The 20938-nt window shown below is 37.8% G+C and overlaps 1 protein-coding gene and 1 long non-coding RNA gene across 7 annotated transcripts in view; both read left to right on the top strand.

Moving 5' to 3' along the window:
• Window positions 1-20938, top strand: part of CFH (complement factor H) — a 482162-nt gene that overhangs the window by 191199 nt on the left and 270025 nt on the right. The window contains exons 11-12 of one of the 6 annotated variants that reach the window (XM_045165767.1): window positions 10199-10381; window positions 10816-11225. The exons of the other annotated variants lie outside the window; for them this stretch is intronic. Of the exons in view, the coding sequence (XP_045021702.1) occupies window positions 10199-10381; window positions 10816-11012 (380 nt within the window). The 3' untranslated portion in view covers window positions 11013-11225. Of the gene's footprint in view, window positions 1-10198; window positions 10382-10815; window positions 11226-20938 lie in introns of those variants that run through there. 6 annotated transcript variants of the gene reach the window in all.
• LOC123333740 lies at window positions 14822-18431 on the top strand. Its single transcript, XR_006551235.2, has 2 exons — window positions 14822-15379; window positions 16190-18431. It is a non-coding gene; the product is annotated as an uncharacterized LOC123333740 (long non-coding RNA).

A 20938-nucleotide genomic window follows, 5' to 3' on the forward strand; every position in this document is an offset into this window, starting at 1 on the left:
GTATTGCATAATATTTATCCCAAATAAGTATTGCATATATATAAAGCTGTTTATGAGATTCTTTTCTGTAAGTTTCAGGAATTTGAACATGATGTATCTTGTTTAACTTTTTAATCAGTATTGGCATATAGCCAATTAACACTGTTGTGCTAACTTCAGGTAAACAGAGAAGGGACTCAGCCACATATATGCATGTGACCATTCTCATTCAAACTCCCTTCCTATCAAATCTGCCACATTACATTCCACAGAGTTCCCTGTGCTATACAGTAGGTCCTTATTTGTCATCCACTTAAAAAATAGCAGTGTGTTCATGTCCACCCGAATTCCCTGTCTCTTCTCCCATCATTCCCCCTGGCAACCATAAATTCCTTCTCTAAGTCTGTGAGTCTGTTTCTGTTCCACAAATAAGTTTGTTTGCAAAATTTCTTTTAAGATTCCATATATAGGGGATGTCTTACAATTTTTCTCCTTCTCTGTCTAACTTCACTCAGTATAACCCTCTCTAGGTCCATCCATATTTTTGCAAATGGCATTATTTCATCCTTTTAGTGGATGAGTAATATTCCATTGTATATTTGTACCACATCTTCTTCATCCATTTCTGTGTTGATGGACATTTAAGTTGATTTCATATCATGACTATTGCAAACAAGGCTGCAATGAACATTAGGGTGTGTGTTTCCTCTTAGACCAAGTTTTTCATCAGATCCATGCCTGGGGCAAGATTGCAGGGTCATATGGTAGCTCTATTTTTAGTTTTCAGAGGCATGTAAATACTTGTCTCCGTAGTGGCTGTATCTAACAGTGAAGGAGGGTTACCTTCTCCACATACTCGCCAGCATAGCTCTTTTGACTCATGTTAAGGGATATCATGCTGTAGTTTTGATTTGAATCTCTCTAATAATTAGTGATATGAACATCTTTTCATGGGTGTCTTGCCCATCTGAATGTCTTCTTTGGAGAATATACCTAAGGAGACAGAAGATGTGTAATCTTAAAACTGTAGTACACTAATGAAAGTAATTGATGACAAAAACAGATAGAAGGACATACCACGATCTTAGATTAGAAAAATCAATATTGTCAAAATGACTGTACTACCAAAAGCAACCAACAGATTTAATGCAATCCGTATGTAATTACCAATGGCAATTTTTCACAACTCTAGGAAAAAAAAAACAACCTTAAAATTTGAATGGAGACACAAAAGGCCAAAAATAGACAAAGCAAACTTGAGAAAGAAAAATGGAGCTGGAGGAACGACACTCTCTGACTTCAGACTATACTACAAAGCTCTAGACATATATATATATATATATATATATATATATATATATATATAGTACTCATTATGACATCAAGACTTATGAATCAGTGAATTGAAATGGACAGGAATGGCAAATTTAATTCAGATAACCATTATATGGGCAAGAATTCCTTAGGAGAAATGGAGTAGCCTTCACAGCCAACAAAAGAGTCTGAAATGCAGTACTTGGGTGCATTCTCAAAAACAACAAAATTATCTCCATTCATTTCCAAGGCAAGTCACATAAAATCACAGTAATCCAAGTCTATGACCCACCCACTAATGTCAAAATATATGAAGTTGACGGGTTCTATGAAGACTTATATTGCATTCTAGATCAAATCATCAAAACCAAAAAAATCTGCTTTTCATACAGGGAACTGGAATGCAAGGTAGGAATAAAAAGAAACCTGGAATGACAGGCAAGTTTGGCCTTGGAGTGCAAAGTGAAGCAGGGGAAAGGCTAAAAGAGTTTTAACAAGAGAAGACATGGGTCATAGCAAAAACTCTCTTCAGAAACACAAGAGACAATTCTACGCATGGACATCATAAGATTTCAGTACCGAAATCAGAATGATTATATTCTTTGCAGTCAAAGATAGGGAAGCTCTATACAGTTGGCAAAACCAAGACTGGAAGCTGACTGTGGCTCAGATCATGAGGTCCTTATTGTGAAATTCAGACTTGAATTGAAGAAAGCAGCGAAAACCATTAGACCATTCTGGTCTTTTAGGATTATATAGCAGAAAGGATAAAAATATTCAAGGGATTAGATCTGAGAGAGTGCCTGAAGAACTATGGATGGAGGTTTGTAACTTTGTACAGGAGGCAGTGAGCAAAACCATCCCCAAGAAGCAGAAATGCAACAATGCAAAATGGCTTTCTGAGAAGGACTTACAAAGAGATGAAAAAAGAAGAGAAGCAAAGCACAAAGGACAAAAAGGAAAATATACCCATCTGAATGCAGAATCCAAAGAGGAGCAAGGAGAGATAAAAAAGCCTTATTAAGTGAGCAATGCAGAAAAATAGAGGAAAGCAATACAATGGGGAAGACTAGAGATGTCTTCAAGAAAATTAGAGAGAGCAAGGGAACATTTCATGTAGTGATGGGCACAGTAAAGGGCAGAAACAGTATGCCCCTAAGAGAAGCCGAAGGTATTAAGAAGAGGTGGCAAGAATATACAGAAGAACTGTACAGAAAAGGACTTAATGACCCAGATAACCACAAGCCACCTGGAGCCAGAAATCCTGGAGTGAAATCAAGTGGGCATCACTACAAACAAAGCTAGTGGAGGTGATGGGATTCCAGCTGAGCTAGTTCAAATGCTAAAAGATGATGCTGTGAAAGTACTACACTTAATATGCCAGCAAATTTGGAAAACTCGGCAGTGGCTATAGGACTGGCAAAGGTGAATTTTTATCCCAGTCTCTAGAAGGGAAATGCCAAAGAATGTTCATACTACCACAAGACAGCTGGGCTCATTTCACATGCTAGCAAGGTAATACTCAAAATCCTTCAAGCTAAATTTCAACAACATGTGAACTGAGAAATTTGAGAAGTACAAGCTAAATTTAGAAAGACGGTGAAACTAGAAATTAAATTGACAACATTCGTTGGATCATAGAAAAACCAAAGGAATTGAAGAAACTCTCTGCTTCATTGACTAAAGTCTTTGACTGTGTGGATCATAACAAACTGTGGAAAATTCTTACAGAGATGGGAATACTTGACCACCTAACCTGCCTCCTGAGAAACCTGTATGCAGGTCAAGAAGCAACAGTTAGAACTGGAATGGAACAACAAACTAGTTCAAAATTGGGAAAGGAGTATGTCAAGGCTATATTGTCACCCTGCTACTTGAACATCACACAAAATACCAGGCTGGAAAAAGCACAAGATGGACTCAAGATTGCCAGGAAAAATACCAGTAACCTCAGATACACAGATGACATCACACGAATGTCAGAAAGCAAAGAGGAACTAAAGAGCCTCTTGATAATGGTGAAAGAGGAGATTGAAAAAGCTAGCTTAAAACCACATTCAAAAAACGAAGATCATGGTATCAGGCTCCATCAGTGTATGTCAAAAATGGGGGAAAATGGAAACAGTGACAGACTTCCTTCTTTTCAGCTTCACAATCACTGTGAATGCTGACTGCAGCCATGAAATTAAAAGACTCCTTGGAAGGAAAGCTATGAAAACCTCGACAACATGGTAGGAAGCAGAGACATCACTTTACCAACAAAGGTTCATATTGTCAAAGTTATGGTTTTTCAAGCAAAATGTATGGATGTGAATGTTTGAGCACAAAGAAGGCTGAGTACCAAAGAATTGATTTTTTGAACTGTGGTGCTGGAGAAGACTCTGGAGAGTCCCTTAGACTGCAAGGAGATCAAGCCAGTCAATCCTAAAAGAAGTAAGTTCTAAATATTCATTGGAAGGACTGATGTTGAAGCTGAAGCTCCAGTATTTTGGCCACCTGATGAGAAGAGCTGACTCATTGGAAAAGAACCTGATATTGGAAAAGATTAAGCACAGGAGGAAAAGGGACATCAGGGGATGAGGTGGTTGGATGGTATGATCGACAGAATGGACATGATTTTGAGCAAACTCTGCGAGTTAATGAAGGACTGGGGAGCCGGGCTTTCTACAATCCATGGGGTTGCAAAGAGTCAGAAACAATTGAGCGACTGAACAACACAACAGGAACTGATTATGATGTATCTTGACATTAAGTTTTTTGGCTCCATCCCATTTGGAATTCACTGAGCAGTTTTAGCATGTAGTTGTTGTTTTTGGTTAGTCACTAAGTCATATGCCCTATTGGAAAAATTATCATCCATTATTTAAAAAAAATTTTTTAGAGTGTATTTCCTATACAATATAGTGTTAGTTTCACTGTACATTAAAATGAATCAGCTACACATATACACATATCCCCATTCTTTTGGATTTCCTTTCCATTTAGACCATCAGAAAATGATCGCACAGGGAACTCAGCCATTATTTTTTTTGATCTTTTATTCTTTATTTTCAACTTCATATTCAACCTTCATTGGTATCTTCCCACAGGTCCTTGAAGTTATGTCCATTTTCTTTTCAGTCTATTTTTAAGACAAACTTATTGATCATTCTGCCTTCTGCAATATATTGTCAATCCACGTGGTTTTCTAATAATCTATTTTCTAGTTCTACCAATCGGACTAGATTTTTAAAAACCATCATCCAATGATTTCAGTATCTGTGTCCTCTCAGTGTTGTCTTCTGTTGATTGCTTTTTCTCTTTTGAGGTTTACCTGGTCTTTGGTCTGATAAAGGATTTTCAACTGTATTCAGACACTTGAGCTTTTATATCTTGAGACTTAGGATGTTATTGGACTCCTTCATTAATCAGGCCTCCCTTACTGCCATGTAGGGTGCAAGTCCAAGGTTCCCACCTGGCCTCCTCTAACACCAGGAGAGAGGGCAGAGGTTTCTTGTTTCCTCATTCTATTCAGTTCAGTTCAGTCACTCAGTCATGTCCGACTCTTTGCAGCCCCATGAATGGCAGCACGCCAGGCCTCCCTGTCCATCACCAATTCGGGGAGTTCACTGAAACTCATGTCCATCGAGTCAGTGATGCCATCCAGCCATCTCATTCTCTGTCATCCCCTTCTCTTCCTGCCCCTAGTCCCTCCCAGCATCAGGGCCTTTCCCAATGAGTCAACTCTTCGCATGAGGTGGCCAAAGTATTGGAGTTTCAGCTTCAACATCAGTCCTTCCAATGAACACACAGGACTGATCTCCTTTAGGATGGACTCTTTGGACCTCCTTGCAGTCCAAGGGACTCTCAAGAGTTTGCTCATTATGTGGGTGAAAATGTGAGCTGCTGACTTGGACCCTGTAGATCAAGGCATGGAAAGAATTGGTCTGAGGTTTCTGCCATCGTGTGTCTAGACTAAATCAGTCAAGTTCAGTCGCTCAGTCATGTGTGACTCGTTGTACCTCCATGGACTGAAGCACACCAGGATTTCCCATCCATCACCAACTCCCAGAGCTTAACTAACCTCACATCTATCCAGTCAGTGATGCCATCCTACCATCTCATCCTCTGTTATCCCCTTATCCTTCCCCCTTCAATCTTTCCCAGCATCAGAGTTTTCTCCAAAGAGTCAGTTCTTTTCATCTGCTGGCCAAAGTATTGGAGCTTCAGCTTCATCATCAGTCCTTACAATAAATATTCAGGACTGATTTCCTTTAGGATTGACTGGTTTGATCTCCTTGCATTCCAAGGGACTCTCAAGAGTCTTCTCCAACACCACAGTTCAAAAGCATCAATTTTTCGGTGCTAAGCTTTCTTTATAGTCCAACCCTTGCATGCATACATGATGACTGAAAAAATCATAGCTTTCGCTAGGTGGAATTTTGTTGTCAAAGTAATGTTGCTGCTTTTCAATATGCTGTCTAGGTAGGTTATAACTGTTTTCTATGGAGCAAGTGTCTTTTAATTTCATGGCTGCAGTCACCATCTGCAGTGGTTTTGGAGCCCCCAAAATAAAGTCTCTCACAGTTTCCGTTGTTTCACCATCTGTTTACTGTGAAGTGATGGGGCCGGATGCCATGACCTTAGTTCTCTGAATGTTGATTTTTAAGCTAACTTTTCCGCTCTTCTCTTTCAATTTCATTAGGGGACTCTTTAGTTCTTCTTCACTTTCTGCCATAAGGGTGGTGCCATTTGCATATTTGAGGTTGTTGATATTTCTCCTGACATTATTGATTCCAGCTTGTGGTTCATCCGGCTTGGAATTTTGCTTGATGTACTCTGCATATAAGTTAAGTAAGCAAGCGACAGTATACAGACTTGATGTGCTCCTTTCCTGATTTGGAACCAGTTTTTCTTCCATGTCTGATTCTAACTGTGGCTTCTTGACCTGCATACAGATTTCTCAAGAGGCATGTCAGGTGTTACCATCTATTTAATTTCCGCAGTTTGTTGTGATCGACACAGCAAAGGTTTTGGTGTAGTCAATAAAACAGAAGTGGATTTTTTTGTGGAACTCTCTTGCTTTTTTGATGATCCAATGGATGCTGGCAATTGGATCTCTGGTTTCTCTGCCTTCTCTGAATCCAGTTTGAACATCAGGAATTTCATGGGTCATGTGCTGTTGAAGCCTAGTGTGGAGAAGTTTGAGCATTACTTTACTATCATGTAAGATGAATGCAATTTTACATTAATTGGAATATTCTTTGGGATTGCCTTTCTTTGGGAATGGAATGAAAATTGACATTTTGCAGGGCTTTATTCCCTGATGAATTTGCTGGCATATTGAGTGCAGCACTTAAAGGGCATCATCTTTAGGATTTGAAATAGCTCAACTGGAATACCATCACCTCCACTAGCTTTGTTCACAGTGATGCTTCCTAAGGCCTACTTGACTTTGTATTTTAGGATGTCTGGCTGTAGGTGAGTGATCACACCTTTGTGGTTATCTGGGTCATGAAGATCTTTTTTGCATAGTTCTTCTGTGTATTCTTGCCACCTCTTCTTAATATCTTCTACTTCTGTTAGGTCCATACCATTTTTGTCCTTTATAGTGCCCATTGTTGCATGAAATGTCCTTGGTATCTCTAAATTTCTTGAAGAGATCTCCAGTCTTTCCCATTCTATTATTTCCCACTATTTCTTTGCATTGATCACTGAGGAAGGCTTTCTTATCTCTCCTTGTTATTATTTGGAACACTGCAATCAAATCGTTTTATCTTTCCTTTTCTCCTTTGCCTTTAGCATCTCTTCTTTTCTCAGCTATTTTTAAGGCCTCTTGAGGCAACCATTTTGCCTTTTTTACGTTTCTTTTTATTGGGGGTGATTTAGATCCCTTCCCACTGAACAAAGTCAGGAACCACTGTCCATAGTTCTTCAGGCATTCTGTCTTATCAAATCCCTTGAATCTATTTGTCTCTTCCACTCTAATTGTAAGGGATTTGATTTAGGTCATGCCTGAATGTCTAGTGGTTTTCACATCTTTCTTCAATTTAAGTATGAATTTGGTAACAAGGAGTTCATGATCTGAGCCACAGTCAGGTCCCAGTCTTGTTTTTGCTGACTGTATAGAGCTTCTCTACCTTTGGCTGCAAAGAATATCATCAATCTGACTTTGGTATTGCCATGTGTAAAGTTTTCCATGGACATTTGGTGATGTCCATGTGTAGAGTTTTCACTTGTGTTATTGGAAGAGGATGTTTGCTATGACCAGTGTGTTCTCTTAGCAAAACTCTGTTACTCTTTGTCCTGCTTCATTTTGTACTCTTAACACCAAACTTGCCTGTTAGTCCAGGTATCTCGACCTCCCACTTTTGCATTCTAGTCCAATATAGTGAAAAGGACATCTTTTTGCTTGTTAGTTCTAGAAGTCCTTGTACATCTTCAGAAAACCATTCCACTTCAGCTTATTTAGCATTACTGTCCAGGGCAAAGACCTGGATTACTGTGCTTGTCAATGGTTTGGCTTGGAAATGAGCAGCAATCATTATGTCATAATTGAGATTGCATGCAAGCACTGCATTTCAGACTGTTTTGTTGACTATCATGGCTATTCCAATTCTTCTTAGGGATTCTTGCTCCGAGTAGTAGATATACTGGCCACCTGAATCAAATTCACCCATTCAAGTCCGTTTTAGTTTGCTGATTTTTATTTATTTTTTATTTTATTATTATTATTATTTTTTAGTTTGCTGATTTTTAAAATGCCTATGTTCACTCTTGCCATCTCCTGTTTGACCACTTCCAGTTTGCCTTGATTCATGGACCTAATATTCCAGGTCCCTATGCAATAGTGCTCTTTACAGCATCAGACTTTACTTTCATCACCAGTCACATCCACAATTGGATGTTGTTTTTGCTTTTTCTTCATCTCTTCTTTCTTTCTGGAATTATTTCTCCACTGATCTGCATATTGGGCACCTCCCCACCTGAGGAGTTCATCTTTCAGTGTCATATCTTTTTGCCTTTTCATACTGTTCATGGGGTTCCCAAGGGAAGAATAATGAAGTGGTTTGGCATTCCCTTCTCTAGTGGCCCACATTTTGTCAGAATCCTCTGCCATGACCCATCCAATTTGAAGGCCCTATACGGCATGGCTCAGAGTTTCATGGAGTTCTACAAGGCTGTTGTCCATGTGATCAGATTGGTTAGTTTTCCGTGATTGTGGTTTTCATTCTGTCTGCCCTTTGATGGATGAAGATAACAGGCTTATGTAAGCTTTGTGATGAGAGAGACTGACTCAGGGTGAAACTGGGTCTTGGTCTGATGGAAGGGGCCATGATCAGTAAATCTTTAGTTCAATTTTCTGTTGATGGGTGGGGTCGTGTTCTCTCCCTGCTTTTTGACCTGTGGCCAAACAATGGTGGAGATAAGGAAGATACTGGTGACCTCCTTCAAAAGGTCTTATGCACGCACTGCAGCACTGAATGTCCCCAAATCTGCAGCAGGCCACTGCTAACCCATGCCTCTGCTGAAGACTCCTGGACACTGATGAGCAAGTCTGAGTCAGTCTCTTGTGGGGCCACTGCTTCTTTCTCCTGGGTTCTTTTGTGCACAAGGTTTTGTTTATGCCCTCTAAGAAACTGTTTCTGCAGTCCTGTGTAAGTTCTGGTGGCTCTGTTGTGGGGTTAATTGCAGCCTCCTCCAAGAGGGCTTATGCAATACCCAGGTCTACTGCACCCAGAGCCCCTGTCCCTGTAGCAGTGCACTGCTCACCCATACTTCTGCAGGAGACACTCAGACACAATTCTGTCTTAGTCTCTGTGGGGTCTCTGGGTCCTGGTGCACACAAGAACTTAGTGTACACACTTAGTGTAGTATTTCTAGACTAATTCAGTATTGTGAAAACTGTATCTTGCTAGGCTACTCTTTTCTGAGCCTTTTCTTTTCTTTTTTAATTTTATTTTATTTTTAAATTTTACATTATTGTATTAGTTTTGCCAAAATTTTATTTTATTTTTAAACTTACAATATTGTATGGTTTTGCCAAATATCGAAATAAATCCACCTCAGGTATACATGTGTTCCCCATCCTGAACCCTCCTATCTCCTCCCTCCCCATACCATCCTCTCGGTTGTCCCAGTGCACCAGCTCCAAGCATCCAATATCGTGCATCAAACCTGGACTGGCGACCTGTTCCATATATGACATTATACGTGTTTAAATGCCATTCTCCCAAATCATCCCACCCTCTCCCTCTCCCACAGAGTCCAAAAGACTGGGCCTTTTCTTAAAGAGATCAGCTGCTTCATGAGACTTTTTTTCTTTCTGAACTTGTATTATTTCTGGGTTGCTGTCTCAGTGGCCCATTCAGGATACATAGAAGGCAAAATGAAAACCCCAAGGACTCTCTTCAGTGTAACTCTTTGAATCCCAAGGTCCCTAAGCAGATTGACTTACTACTTGTTTCACAGTCTCCTGTGTTGGTTTTCATAATATGCTCAGGACCTTTATTTGGCAGTAGGAATACTTAGCAGATGCTATAAACACAAATATTTTTACCTCATCTTGTCCAGAAATGGAAGCCAAAGTTTCCTTTCACAGACACTGCAACATGTTGTATAAAAGGGTAATTTATTTTTATCTTAGCTATCCATCTTCCCTGCATATACTCTGTAAGAAAACATGTTTGAACATCAGGACACTGCAAAGCAGACATATTTGTTAAAGTACTATATGTGCTTCCATGGTGGTAAAATAGGTCTTAAAATGTGTATTTCTGATTAAGTGATTAAAATTCTTTCAATAAATCATTTCTGTCATCAGAAATCTCCAGTTTTGGTATGACATATTTGGATGCATTTTTATTTTATTTGTTTAAAATTGTAGGAGTTGTTTTTGAATAAAGCAAACGCCATTATTTTTTAGACTCTCAAGGAAAATGTGGGCCTCCTCCACCAATAGACAACGGAGACATTACCTCACTCCTGCAATCAGAATATCCTCCAGGATCGATTGTTGAGTACCAGTGTCAGGCCTACTATGAACTTCGGGGAAACAGAAACGTAGTATGTCGGAATGGAGAGTGGTCACAACCACCAAAATGCTTAGGTAAATGCTTTAAACTTCTCTTGGATCCTGGGATAATCCTTGTACACAGCATAATGTTTAACTGTTTATATTAGAGTTTTTATGGATTAAATAACAACCAGTTAATGCTTGAACACCAAGGATTAATCTCTGTATATAGAAATAAAGTTAGAAAATTTCATGTTCAAGCAACAGTGGCTCCTTTATGAAAGCTCTTCATATGATAACTGACATTATGAATCTTATAACATTTAATGATTACACTAAACAAAGTATCTCATTCTTATAACATTAATTTTTTAAATATGATGAAACCTACATTATATATTTTCTGTGTATTGGTTTGTAAAAGGTTTGAGGAAGAATTTTTGGACCAAAGTTCTTGAAACCCTGAAATTCTATTGAAAGTATTTGCATATTACTCAAAGGTTCATGCTTATTTTCTTTAATTTTAGAGGCATGTCTAATTTCAGAAGAAACAATGAGAAAACATCACATACAGTTAAGATGGAAACACGAGAAAAAACTTTACTCTAAAACAGAGGATAATATTGAATTTATGTGTCAATATGGTTATCGTCAACTGACACCAAAACATACATTTCGAACAACTTGTCAGGAAGGAAAGGTGGTGTATCCTCGATGTGGATAAAACATTGACTAAATGCAGTTGTAAAACTGAAATATGTACATGTATTCGGATTTTTCCTTATTAATTCAATTCTGTTTCTTTTATCAAGTATTTTTTAACTCATCTTGAATCATAAATCAGATTTGTGTTAAATATTATGGGGACAATGTAATTGAGAGATGGGTCCAATGAATCACTTCTTAAAAGTACCTCATTAAACTTGGCAAATCAAAATGTTATGTGTCCTGTTCATGAAACATTTACAGCAAGAAATTAGATTCAATCGCTTCCATGCCTCCTTCCATCCATCAGTTTCCTAAACTTCTTAAAGCTGTCTCCATTACTTCTGAGGGTTTCTGAAACTCTGTTTTAGAAGACATGGGGAAAAAGTGAGGAAAGAAATGGAAAACAGTCAAAATACTGATAATATCACTTATCAAACATATAAAAGCAAACTATGTCATACTTATGTCAGGAATTAAATATAAGTAGTTCATCTTACTTTTGCTCATCTATCAATAGATGAATACACCAAAAATGATGAAATACATAATATTTTCAGTTCAGTTCAGTCATACAGTCGTGTCCTACTCTTTGCGACCCCATGCACTGCAGCACTCCAGGCCTCCCTGTCCATCAGCAACTCCCAGAGCTTATTCAAACTCATGACCATTGAGTCAGTGATACATTCCAACCATTTCATCCTCTGTTGTCCCCTTCTCCTCCCTTCTTCAATCTTTCCTTGCATTAGGGTCGTTTCAAAGGATTCACCTCTTCACATCAGGTGGCCAATATATTGGAGTTTCAGCTTCAGCATCAGTCCTCCCAATGAACATTCGGGACTGATATCCTTTGGGCTGGACTGGTTGGATCTCATAATACTTTACAAGATGCTTATCAAAGTACACATAATTCAAATAAAGAACAATGAGAATCATATTGCATAACTACTATAACACGACATAAAAGTGATTAAAAAATTGAACATTAAATACACACACACACACACAGATAAAGACACTCTGGTTTAAACACTGAATAAATTTTTATAGAAAAATATTGGCAAGAAATGTAAGAAACTATTTAGTATAGCTAGAGTTGAATTCACAGATCAGATCAGATCAGTGGCTCAGTCGTGTCCGATTCTTTGTGATCCCATGAATCATAGCACACCAGGCTTCCCTGTCCATCACCAACTCCTGGAGTTCACTGAGACTCACGTCTATCGGGTCAGTGATGCCATCCAGTCATCTCATCCTCTGTCGTCCCCTTCTCCTCTTGCCCCCAATCTCTCCCAGCATCAGAGTCTTTTCCAATGAGTCAACTCTTCGCAGGAGGTGGCCAAAGTACTGGAGTTTCAGCTTCAGCATCCTTTCTTCCAAAGAAATCCCAGGGCTGATGTCCTTCAGAATGCACTGCTTGGATCTCCTTGCAGTCCAAGGGACTTGCAAGAGTCTTTTCCAACACCACAATTCAAAAGCATCAGTTCTTCGGTGCTCATCCTTCTTCACAGTCCAACTCTCACATCCATACATGACCACAGGAAAAACCATAGCCTTGACTAGATGAACGTTTGTTGGCAAAGTAGTGTCTCTGCTTTTGAATATGCTATCTAGGTTGGTCATAACTTTCCTTCCAAGGAGTAAGCATCTTTTAATTTCATGGCTGCAGTCACCTTCTGCAGTGATTTTGGAGCCCCCCAAAAATAAAGTCTGAGACTGTTTCCACTATTTCCCCATCTATTTCCCATGAAGTGATGGGACCAGATGCCATGATCTTCATTTTCTGAATGCTGAGCTTTAAGCCAACTTTTTCACTCTCCACTTTCACTTTTATCAAGAGGCTTTTTAGTTCCTCTTCACTTTCTGCCATAAGGGTGGTGTCATCTGCATATCTGAGGTGATTGATATTTCTCCCGGCAGCCTTGATTCCAGCTTGTGTTTCTTCCAGTCCAGAGTTTCTCATGATGTACTCTGCATATAAGTTAAATAAACAGGGTGACAATATATAGCCTTGACGAACTCCTTTTCCTATTTGGAACCAGTCTGTTGTTCCATGTTCAGTTCTAACTGTTGCTTCCTGACCTGCATACAAATTTCTCAAGAGGCAGCTCAGGTGGTCTGGTATTCCCATCTCTTTCAGAATTTTCCACAGTTTATTGTGATCCACACACTCAAAGGCTTTGGCATACTCAATATTCACAGATAATAGGTGTAAAAGGTGTTTTACTTCTTTTTACTTACATGAATTCTTGAATTTTTCTGTCTTCAGTGTATATCAACATTGAACCTTAAAATATTTTCTAAAAAAAAATATCCAAAGTGACACAACGGGAGCTTTAGAGATCACAGGTCTAGTAACATTTTCCTCATTTTGCTGGTACAAAGCATTTTAGAAACATTCACCACCAGTCTGAAAGGTGATTTTTATGTTCATACACTTTAAACAGTATATTAAGCTTAAATCAGTTAACTATAAACATTTTAAATTTCTAAATATCATAAAAATTTTATTATTAAAATAGATTTAAATAATCAAGCTACAATATTTGAGGTATTATCTTATTACTTTGTACTACATCAGTTGAGCGTCTTAGTCTAAGAAGCATGGCCATCACCATTGGTGCTAATTGATGTAAATCTGAATTGCTGGTAACAGCTGTTTTTCTCACCCTTAAATGAAATAGCTTTGCTGTCAATAGTAACATTTTTATAGATATTATTTCTCCAAATTTTTCAACTTGGTTGTAGAATCTATTTATGACCAAGGCTGCAAACAGTTATTTCACTGTTGTCTAGAAAATGGTGATTTTTAAAGATCAGTTCTATCGTTTTTCTGCATTTATTGTCATTCTGTGTAAAAATGAGTGTTAATTTACAGACTCTGTTCATAATCAACTTTCACCTAAAAAGTTTTAGCAAATCTTTAGAATAATTTGGTTTTAAATAATTTGTAGTTGACATATAGTTGATTTACAAGTTTCAGGTGTTTAACACAGAGATCCACAATTTTTAAATATACTGTATTTATTTTTTTAATTTTATTTTATTTTTAAACTTTACATAATTGTATTAGTTTTGCCAAATATTGTAAAATATTGATTATGCTTCCTGTGTTGCATGGTATGTCCTTGGAGATTCTTTATTTTATACATAATACCTCTTAATCAAATATGCCTATTGTTCCTCCCTGCTTCCTTCTCCCCACTGGCAACCACTTGCTCATTATCTGTATCTGTGACTCTGTTGCTGTTGTGTTATATTCATTCATTTTTTAAAGTTTTAAAAAATATCTATGTATTTACTTTAATTGGAGGCTAATTACTTTACAATATTGTATTGGTTTTGCCATACATCAACATGAATTCACCACAGGTGTACATGTGTTCCCCATCCTGAATCCCCTTCCCACCTCCCTCCCTGTACCATCCCTCTAGGTCATCCCAGTGCACCAGCCCCAAGCATCCTGTATCCTGCGTTGAACCTAGACTGGTGATTTGTTTCATATATGATATTATACATGTTTCAGGTCCATTCTCCCAAATCATCCCACCCTCTCCCTCTTTCACAGAGTCCAAAAGACTGTTCTATCCATCTGTGTTTCTTTTGCTGTCTCACATACAGGGTTATCGTTACCATCTTTTTAAATTCCATATATATATGCATTAGTATACTGTATTGGTGTCTTTCTTTCTGGCTTACTTCACTCTGTATAATCGGCTCCAGTTTCATCCACCTCATTAGGAACTCATTCAAATGTATTCCTTTTAATGGCCAAGTAATACTCCATTGGCTATATGTACCACAGCTTTCTTACCCATTCAACTGCTGATGGGCATCTAGATTGCTTCCATGTCCTGGCTATTGTAAACAGTGCTGCGATGAACACTGGGGTACACGTGTCTGTTTCAATTAATTTTTTTCTAATTCCACATATAAGTGATATCATATGGTTCTTGTATTTCTCTGTATGACAAATTTCACAAAGAATAATACCTTCCAAGTCCAATCATGTTGTATAAGATGGCAAAAATTCATTCTTTTTTATAGTTACTTAGTGAATGAAGAGTGAGTCTAAGGAAGTAACCTGGACAGTAAGAACACAAAATATTTTTTTAGTTTCAGTGAAAGGTTATGATTTTCTAAGCTAAAAATGAGATGACTATGTGCTGTGCATGGATCATTACATGTAAATATGAGAATCGTGAACAAGTCTCAGACTTATTTTTTTATTTTAAAAACAAATTTTATTGGAGCATAGTTGATTTATAATGTGTAGTATCAGATGCATTGCAAAGTGGCTCAGTTAAAGATATACACTTTTTTTTTTAGGTTCTTTTCCCATATAGGCTGTAACAGAGTATGGAGTAGAGTTTCCTGTCTTATATGGTAGGTCCTTATTAGTCATCTATTTTATATATAGTAGTCTGTATATGTCAAACTTCTATTTTTTTAAAGAATTATGAGCAGATCCTACGCACAGTCAATTCTTTGAGAGAAGTGGCCTTATCCACATACTAAGATGCAAATGATAAATTATACAGCCCAAGTCTAATATCAAGGAGGATATTTAGGTTTACACTAATGCTGTATGAGAAGTCAATCTTTTAAATCCATCAAGGATAATTAAGTCCAAGATCTTTTATTAATTATGAAAATATATTGAATAAAATAAAGTGGTTTCAGAATCACTCTTAAAAGTAATTATTTTTAATGGAGAAATTCACAAGCATGAAATTAAAAACAAAACTCACAATACAATGTCCAAGGGGTTGATATCAAATTTGTATAAAAAGTGTAGTACACAGGTTGACAGAAAAATGCCTTGATCATTTAAAAATTTTGATATTTGGTATTTGCAGTTATTCTATTAAAAATAGATTCCTTTTAGAGTTACATAATTTTTTAAGTTAAATGGGAGTAATAAAACAAAGAAGTGTATTTTTACATCTGAAAAGTAAAATCTGATTTTACTCAGGTAATTACATACAATAAGCTCACACTCTTTAAGCACACTTTTCAAGAAATTTTGACCAATGTATACAGTTGCATAAGAGTCATCTAGACAAAATATAGGCCTCTGTGCATTCAGCCATGTCTGCCTCTGTGCAACCCTATGGACTGTAGGCTGCCAGGCTCCTGGGTTGATGGGACTCTCCAGGCAAGAATGCTGCAGTGGGTTGCCATTTCCTCCTCCAGGTGATCTTCCCCACCCAGAGATCAAACCTCTTACATCTCCTGCATTGGCCGGCACGTTCTGTACCACTAGCACCATCTGTTCAATAACCCCGAAGAATCTTCTGCAGACAATCCTCTTCATCAAACCCTAACCTCTGAGAACCATTAATTTGGCTTCTGTGACTGTAGTTTTGCCTTTTCTAAAAAGAACAGCCACAACCTGAGAATAATCTAAGTGTCACTCAACTGGTGGGTGGATAGACCTTTGTTCTTAACAGCCAACTCTGTTAGTCATATGGTTCACTACTAGAGGTAAAATTATTGAGACTTATTCCTCAGTTTCCGATATTAGTATATCATCATTTGAAATCTTCAAATATATAATCTTCAAATATACATTTGAAATCTTCATTAAGTACAAATCTAACCGATTCATGGCCCGAATTAACACAGGACAGCACAGTAAACATATCAATACATAAAGAGAATTGCAGTTAACTCTTTCTTGAAGAGCTATTAACTTTGGAAAGAAGATGGAGTGAGTCCTCCAGAATCTGCATTTTGAAATCAAACTTTCTAAAGTGATAGAATTGAGGTAGAACCTTTGGATGGTGATTAGGATTAGAGAAGGTCTTTGGCATGGAAGACTTATACATGGGTTTGGGGACCCTGGAACACTAACAATAGCACTTGCTTCCTTTGCTACAATTTGTTCTTCTTTATTCCATGTTCTCTCTGAGAATGAGTAGAATATTCTTTGCTTCTTTGTAGCTTCTGGGAGTGGCCATTAGTCCTCACTGGTTTTTGGCTTGAAGCTGCATTAGTCTAACTGCTGCTTCTCTGGTCACAGAATATTTTCTATGAGTGTCTTTGTCTTTACTTGTATTTTCTTCTTCTTAAAAGACATCAGTCATATTTCACTGAAGCCTACCAAAACAATCGCATCTTAACTTAATTACATCTGTTAGATACCTAATTCCAAATAAAGTAAGACTTTTAGGTCTTGGCTGTAAGGATTCTAAAAACTCTTGAGGACACTGTTTGACACATAACAGTGCACATTGCAGCCTCTCAGCTTCCTGTGTTTCCCAAGTGTCAAATATATTCACCCAATCCCAGCATCTCCCAAGGTTTCACCCTTCTCAGCATCAACTCTAAAGCCCAAATTTTATTAAATGTCCTCCAAATAAGTTATGGGTGAGACACAGTTTCTTGTTCATCCTTGGGCAAAATTCCTGTTCGTGTGTGACCCTATGAACCAGAAAACAAGGAATGTGTTTTCAATGTTAATGTATTAAAAATGTTAATACATACTTAGAATAGACATTACCATTCAAAAATGGAGAAAGAGAAAGAAAAATGAGTCTCAAATCCTAAACTCAAAACCCATGAGGAGAAATCTCATTAGATTCCAATTGAGAGAACACTTTTCTATGGAAAAAAATAAAAAAGCCCATGGGGGACAGCCCCAACTTTTCAACCCACCAGAGAAGTGAGCCTACTCTCTCAGGTGAAAGAAGCCCTGTTATCAGAGCTCTATCTTTGGAGGCATTCCTCCTTTATGTGAATGATGCCTGTCCCTTTCATTCCCTGCTGAACACATTTCTGCTAGTATAAGGTTCTCAAAAACCTTGTCAGTCTCTTTTGCTTTAATACCTATAAGTTCTCAGCCATGTGGATAAAACACAGATCATCCCTGGAAAACAGCATCTCTATTTCTGTCTTGTGCTGTGTCATGCTAAGTCGCTTCAGTCGTGTCCGACTCTCTGCGACCCCAGGGACTGTAGCCTGACCGGGTCCGCTGCCCATGGGGTTCTCTAAGCAACAATACTAGAGTGGGTTGTGATTTCCTTCCCCAGAGGATTTTCTCAACCCAGGAATCAAACGCCCATCTTTTAAGTCTCCTGCATTGTTATGCAGGTCTTTACCACTAGTTCCCCTGAGAAATTTCAAATTATCTCCTTTTTAATGACTTCTTAATGACTGATGATTCATTCTTCCATTTACAACTCATCTCATGTGTTTTATGCAAGCAGCGAGAAGAAATTAGATGAATCTTTCATAATTGGGTTGGCAATCTCCTGATCTAAATATCCAAGTTCAACTTGAATATTTTGTATGGTGGTTAATTTTGTATCAACTTGGCCGGGTTATAGTACTCAGTAGCTTGGTCAAACCAGTTTGTCTGTTTCTCTGAAGACATCTTAAAGATATGATTAACATTTAATCACAGACTTTGAATAAAGTAAATTACCTTTCATAACATGGGTGTACTTCATCCATTCTGTTGAAAATTTTAAGAGAAAACACTGAGCTCCTTCCAGAAAAACGGAACTCTGCCTCTCAAGGCTTCCAAAGTAAAAATTGCAACACACACACTTCCTGAATTTTCCAGGCTGCCACCTACCCTGCAGGTTTCAGACCTACCAGTCTTCACAATCACATGAGCAAGATCCTTAAAACAAATCTCAATCCATGTGTGTGTGTGTGTGTGTGTGTGTGTGTGTGTGTGTGTTTAGGGTGGGGGGTTGGGAGTTTGGGAGCTCTGTATTTTCTGCTCACATTTGCTATGAATCTAAACCTTCTTTAAAACATAGAGTTCATTTTCTAATGGAGTAATTTGTAGAATTATGTGTGTGATTTCCTAATCCAGTCTCCACTATACTCTTCTTTATTTTAGTGTTAGGAAATCGCAGTATGTGTCTGGAGATATGACTTCCTAGTAAGGATTACGTTTCTATCTTCCCTTGAAGTTTGTATCTCCAGGAATGTTTAGTGGTAAGATAATTGCCTAAGAAGATATCAAATTAAGAAAAGCTAAGTTATAGTAACAACTGAATACTTATCTATACAACATTTCAAGATGTTGTATAATTAATATGTGTGATCTTCACAAAGGGCCTTATTACTGGGTATGGTGGTGGTTTAATTGCTAAGTCATGTCTGACTCTTGTGACTCTATGGACTGTAGAATGCCAAGCTCTTCTGTCCATGGGATTCTCCAGGCAAGAATACTGGAGTGGGTTGCCATTTCCTTCTCCAGGAGATCTTCGCAACCCTCGAACTGAACCTGGATCTCCTGCGTTGCAGGCAGATTCTTTACTAATGAGCTATGAGGGAAGACCATAGAAAGGAAGCTCATATACTGAGTATATGATTGTAGATATTTCACACATGAGATGGAAGCCACACAACTCATAGTATATCACTGAAGACCTCACATCTATCCCATTGTTATGACAAAACTTAAATTCTTATTAGTCTGTCTCTAAATACTGTGCCATTAAAAAAAATGTTATGCTACTTCTTAAATTCACAGGATATTTTATATAGAATTCTACACAATTTTATATAATCTCACAATACATAAAAAGAAGTCGAAAAAAATGTAGAGGAGTAAGATGGGGAGGTTTCCAACTTCCCCACAAATACATCAAAAACTCATCAAGATATTGAACAATGCTTACAAAGCAGCATCTAAGAGATAGCAGAAGACCCCAGGCCTCCAGGGTGGCAAGTTAAGCTCACTGGAATGAGGAAGGACAAAAGATCAGATATAAAAAGTGAAAAGAATAGCTGGAGAACTTCAGGATGTGAGATTGTGCCTGAGACTGAACCAGTGAGGTGGGAGCATTGAGTCCAAGATCTGAGACTGCGAGAGAACTCTTAACTGCACCCACCCCCCATAGAAATTAAGGAAATTAATTACTGATAAAATCCACGAAGGCCTAGAACTGTAAACAGAGCCTAGTATCACTGGGCTGCCAACGGCATACTCTGCAGGACACCTTACCCAATCAACTGGCAAGACAAAAGCACAAAAACTATACCAGCCACAGGATTCACACAGACACTCCAAATTATACTGCCTCACACAGCCTTCTTCATAAGGAAAAAACGGAAACAAAACAAAACAAACCATAAAACAACTCACTTCCTCCACCGTAACACAGGCTCAAGTCACCCCTAACAAGAAATCAACACAAACTACTGAAACAACCTTTCCTACTGAGAGCAAAAACCAAAAGGAAGAAGGGATACAATCCTAAAGTCTGGGAAAAGGAGACTTCAAATGGAGTAAGTTAGGAAAAAAAAAAAAGAAAAGAAAAGACACAGAAATATTTGACAAATGAAGAAACAAGGTAGAAACTCACAAGACCAAATAAGCAAGGAGGAAATAAGAAAACTACCTGAAAAATAATTCAGAATAATGACAGAAAAGATGTTCCAAAGCCTCAAAAATAGGATGTAGAATATGCAAGAAACAATTAACACAGTTAATACAATTACCAAGGACATAGAAGAAATAAAGAATAAATAAAGAATAAATAATGAATAGAGATGAATAACACATTCCTGAAATTAAAAATACTCTAGGAGGAACAAATAGTAGAGTAACTGAGGCAGAAGAACAGATAAGTGAGCTAGAAGACAGAATGGCAGAAATAACTGCTAAAGAGAAAAATAAAGGAAAAAGAATGAGAACCTATGAAAGTATTAAACTCACCAGTGTTTGAGTTATAGGGGTCTCAGAAGAAGAGCAGAAAAAGAAAGGCACTGAGAACATTTTTGAGGAGGCTATAGTTGAAAACTTCCTCAACATGGGATAGGAAATCGTCAATCAAGTCCAAGAAGCACAGAGTCTAATACAAGATAAACCCTAGGAGAAGCATGTTGAGACACATACTGATCAAGCTAACATATAAAACACAAAGATTAAAAGCACAAAGCATAAAACACAATATTAAAAACATCAAGGGAAAAGAAACA

The sequence above is a fragment of the Bubalus bubalis genome, chromosome 5 (genome assembly GCF_019923935.1).
Source record: "Bubalus bubalis isolate 160015118507 breed Murrah chromosome 5, NDDB_SH_1, whole genome shotgun sequence".
Taxonomy (NCBI): Eukaryota; Metazoa; Chordata; class Mammalia; order Artiodactyla; family Bovidae; genus Bubalus; species Bubalus bubalis.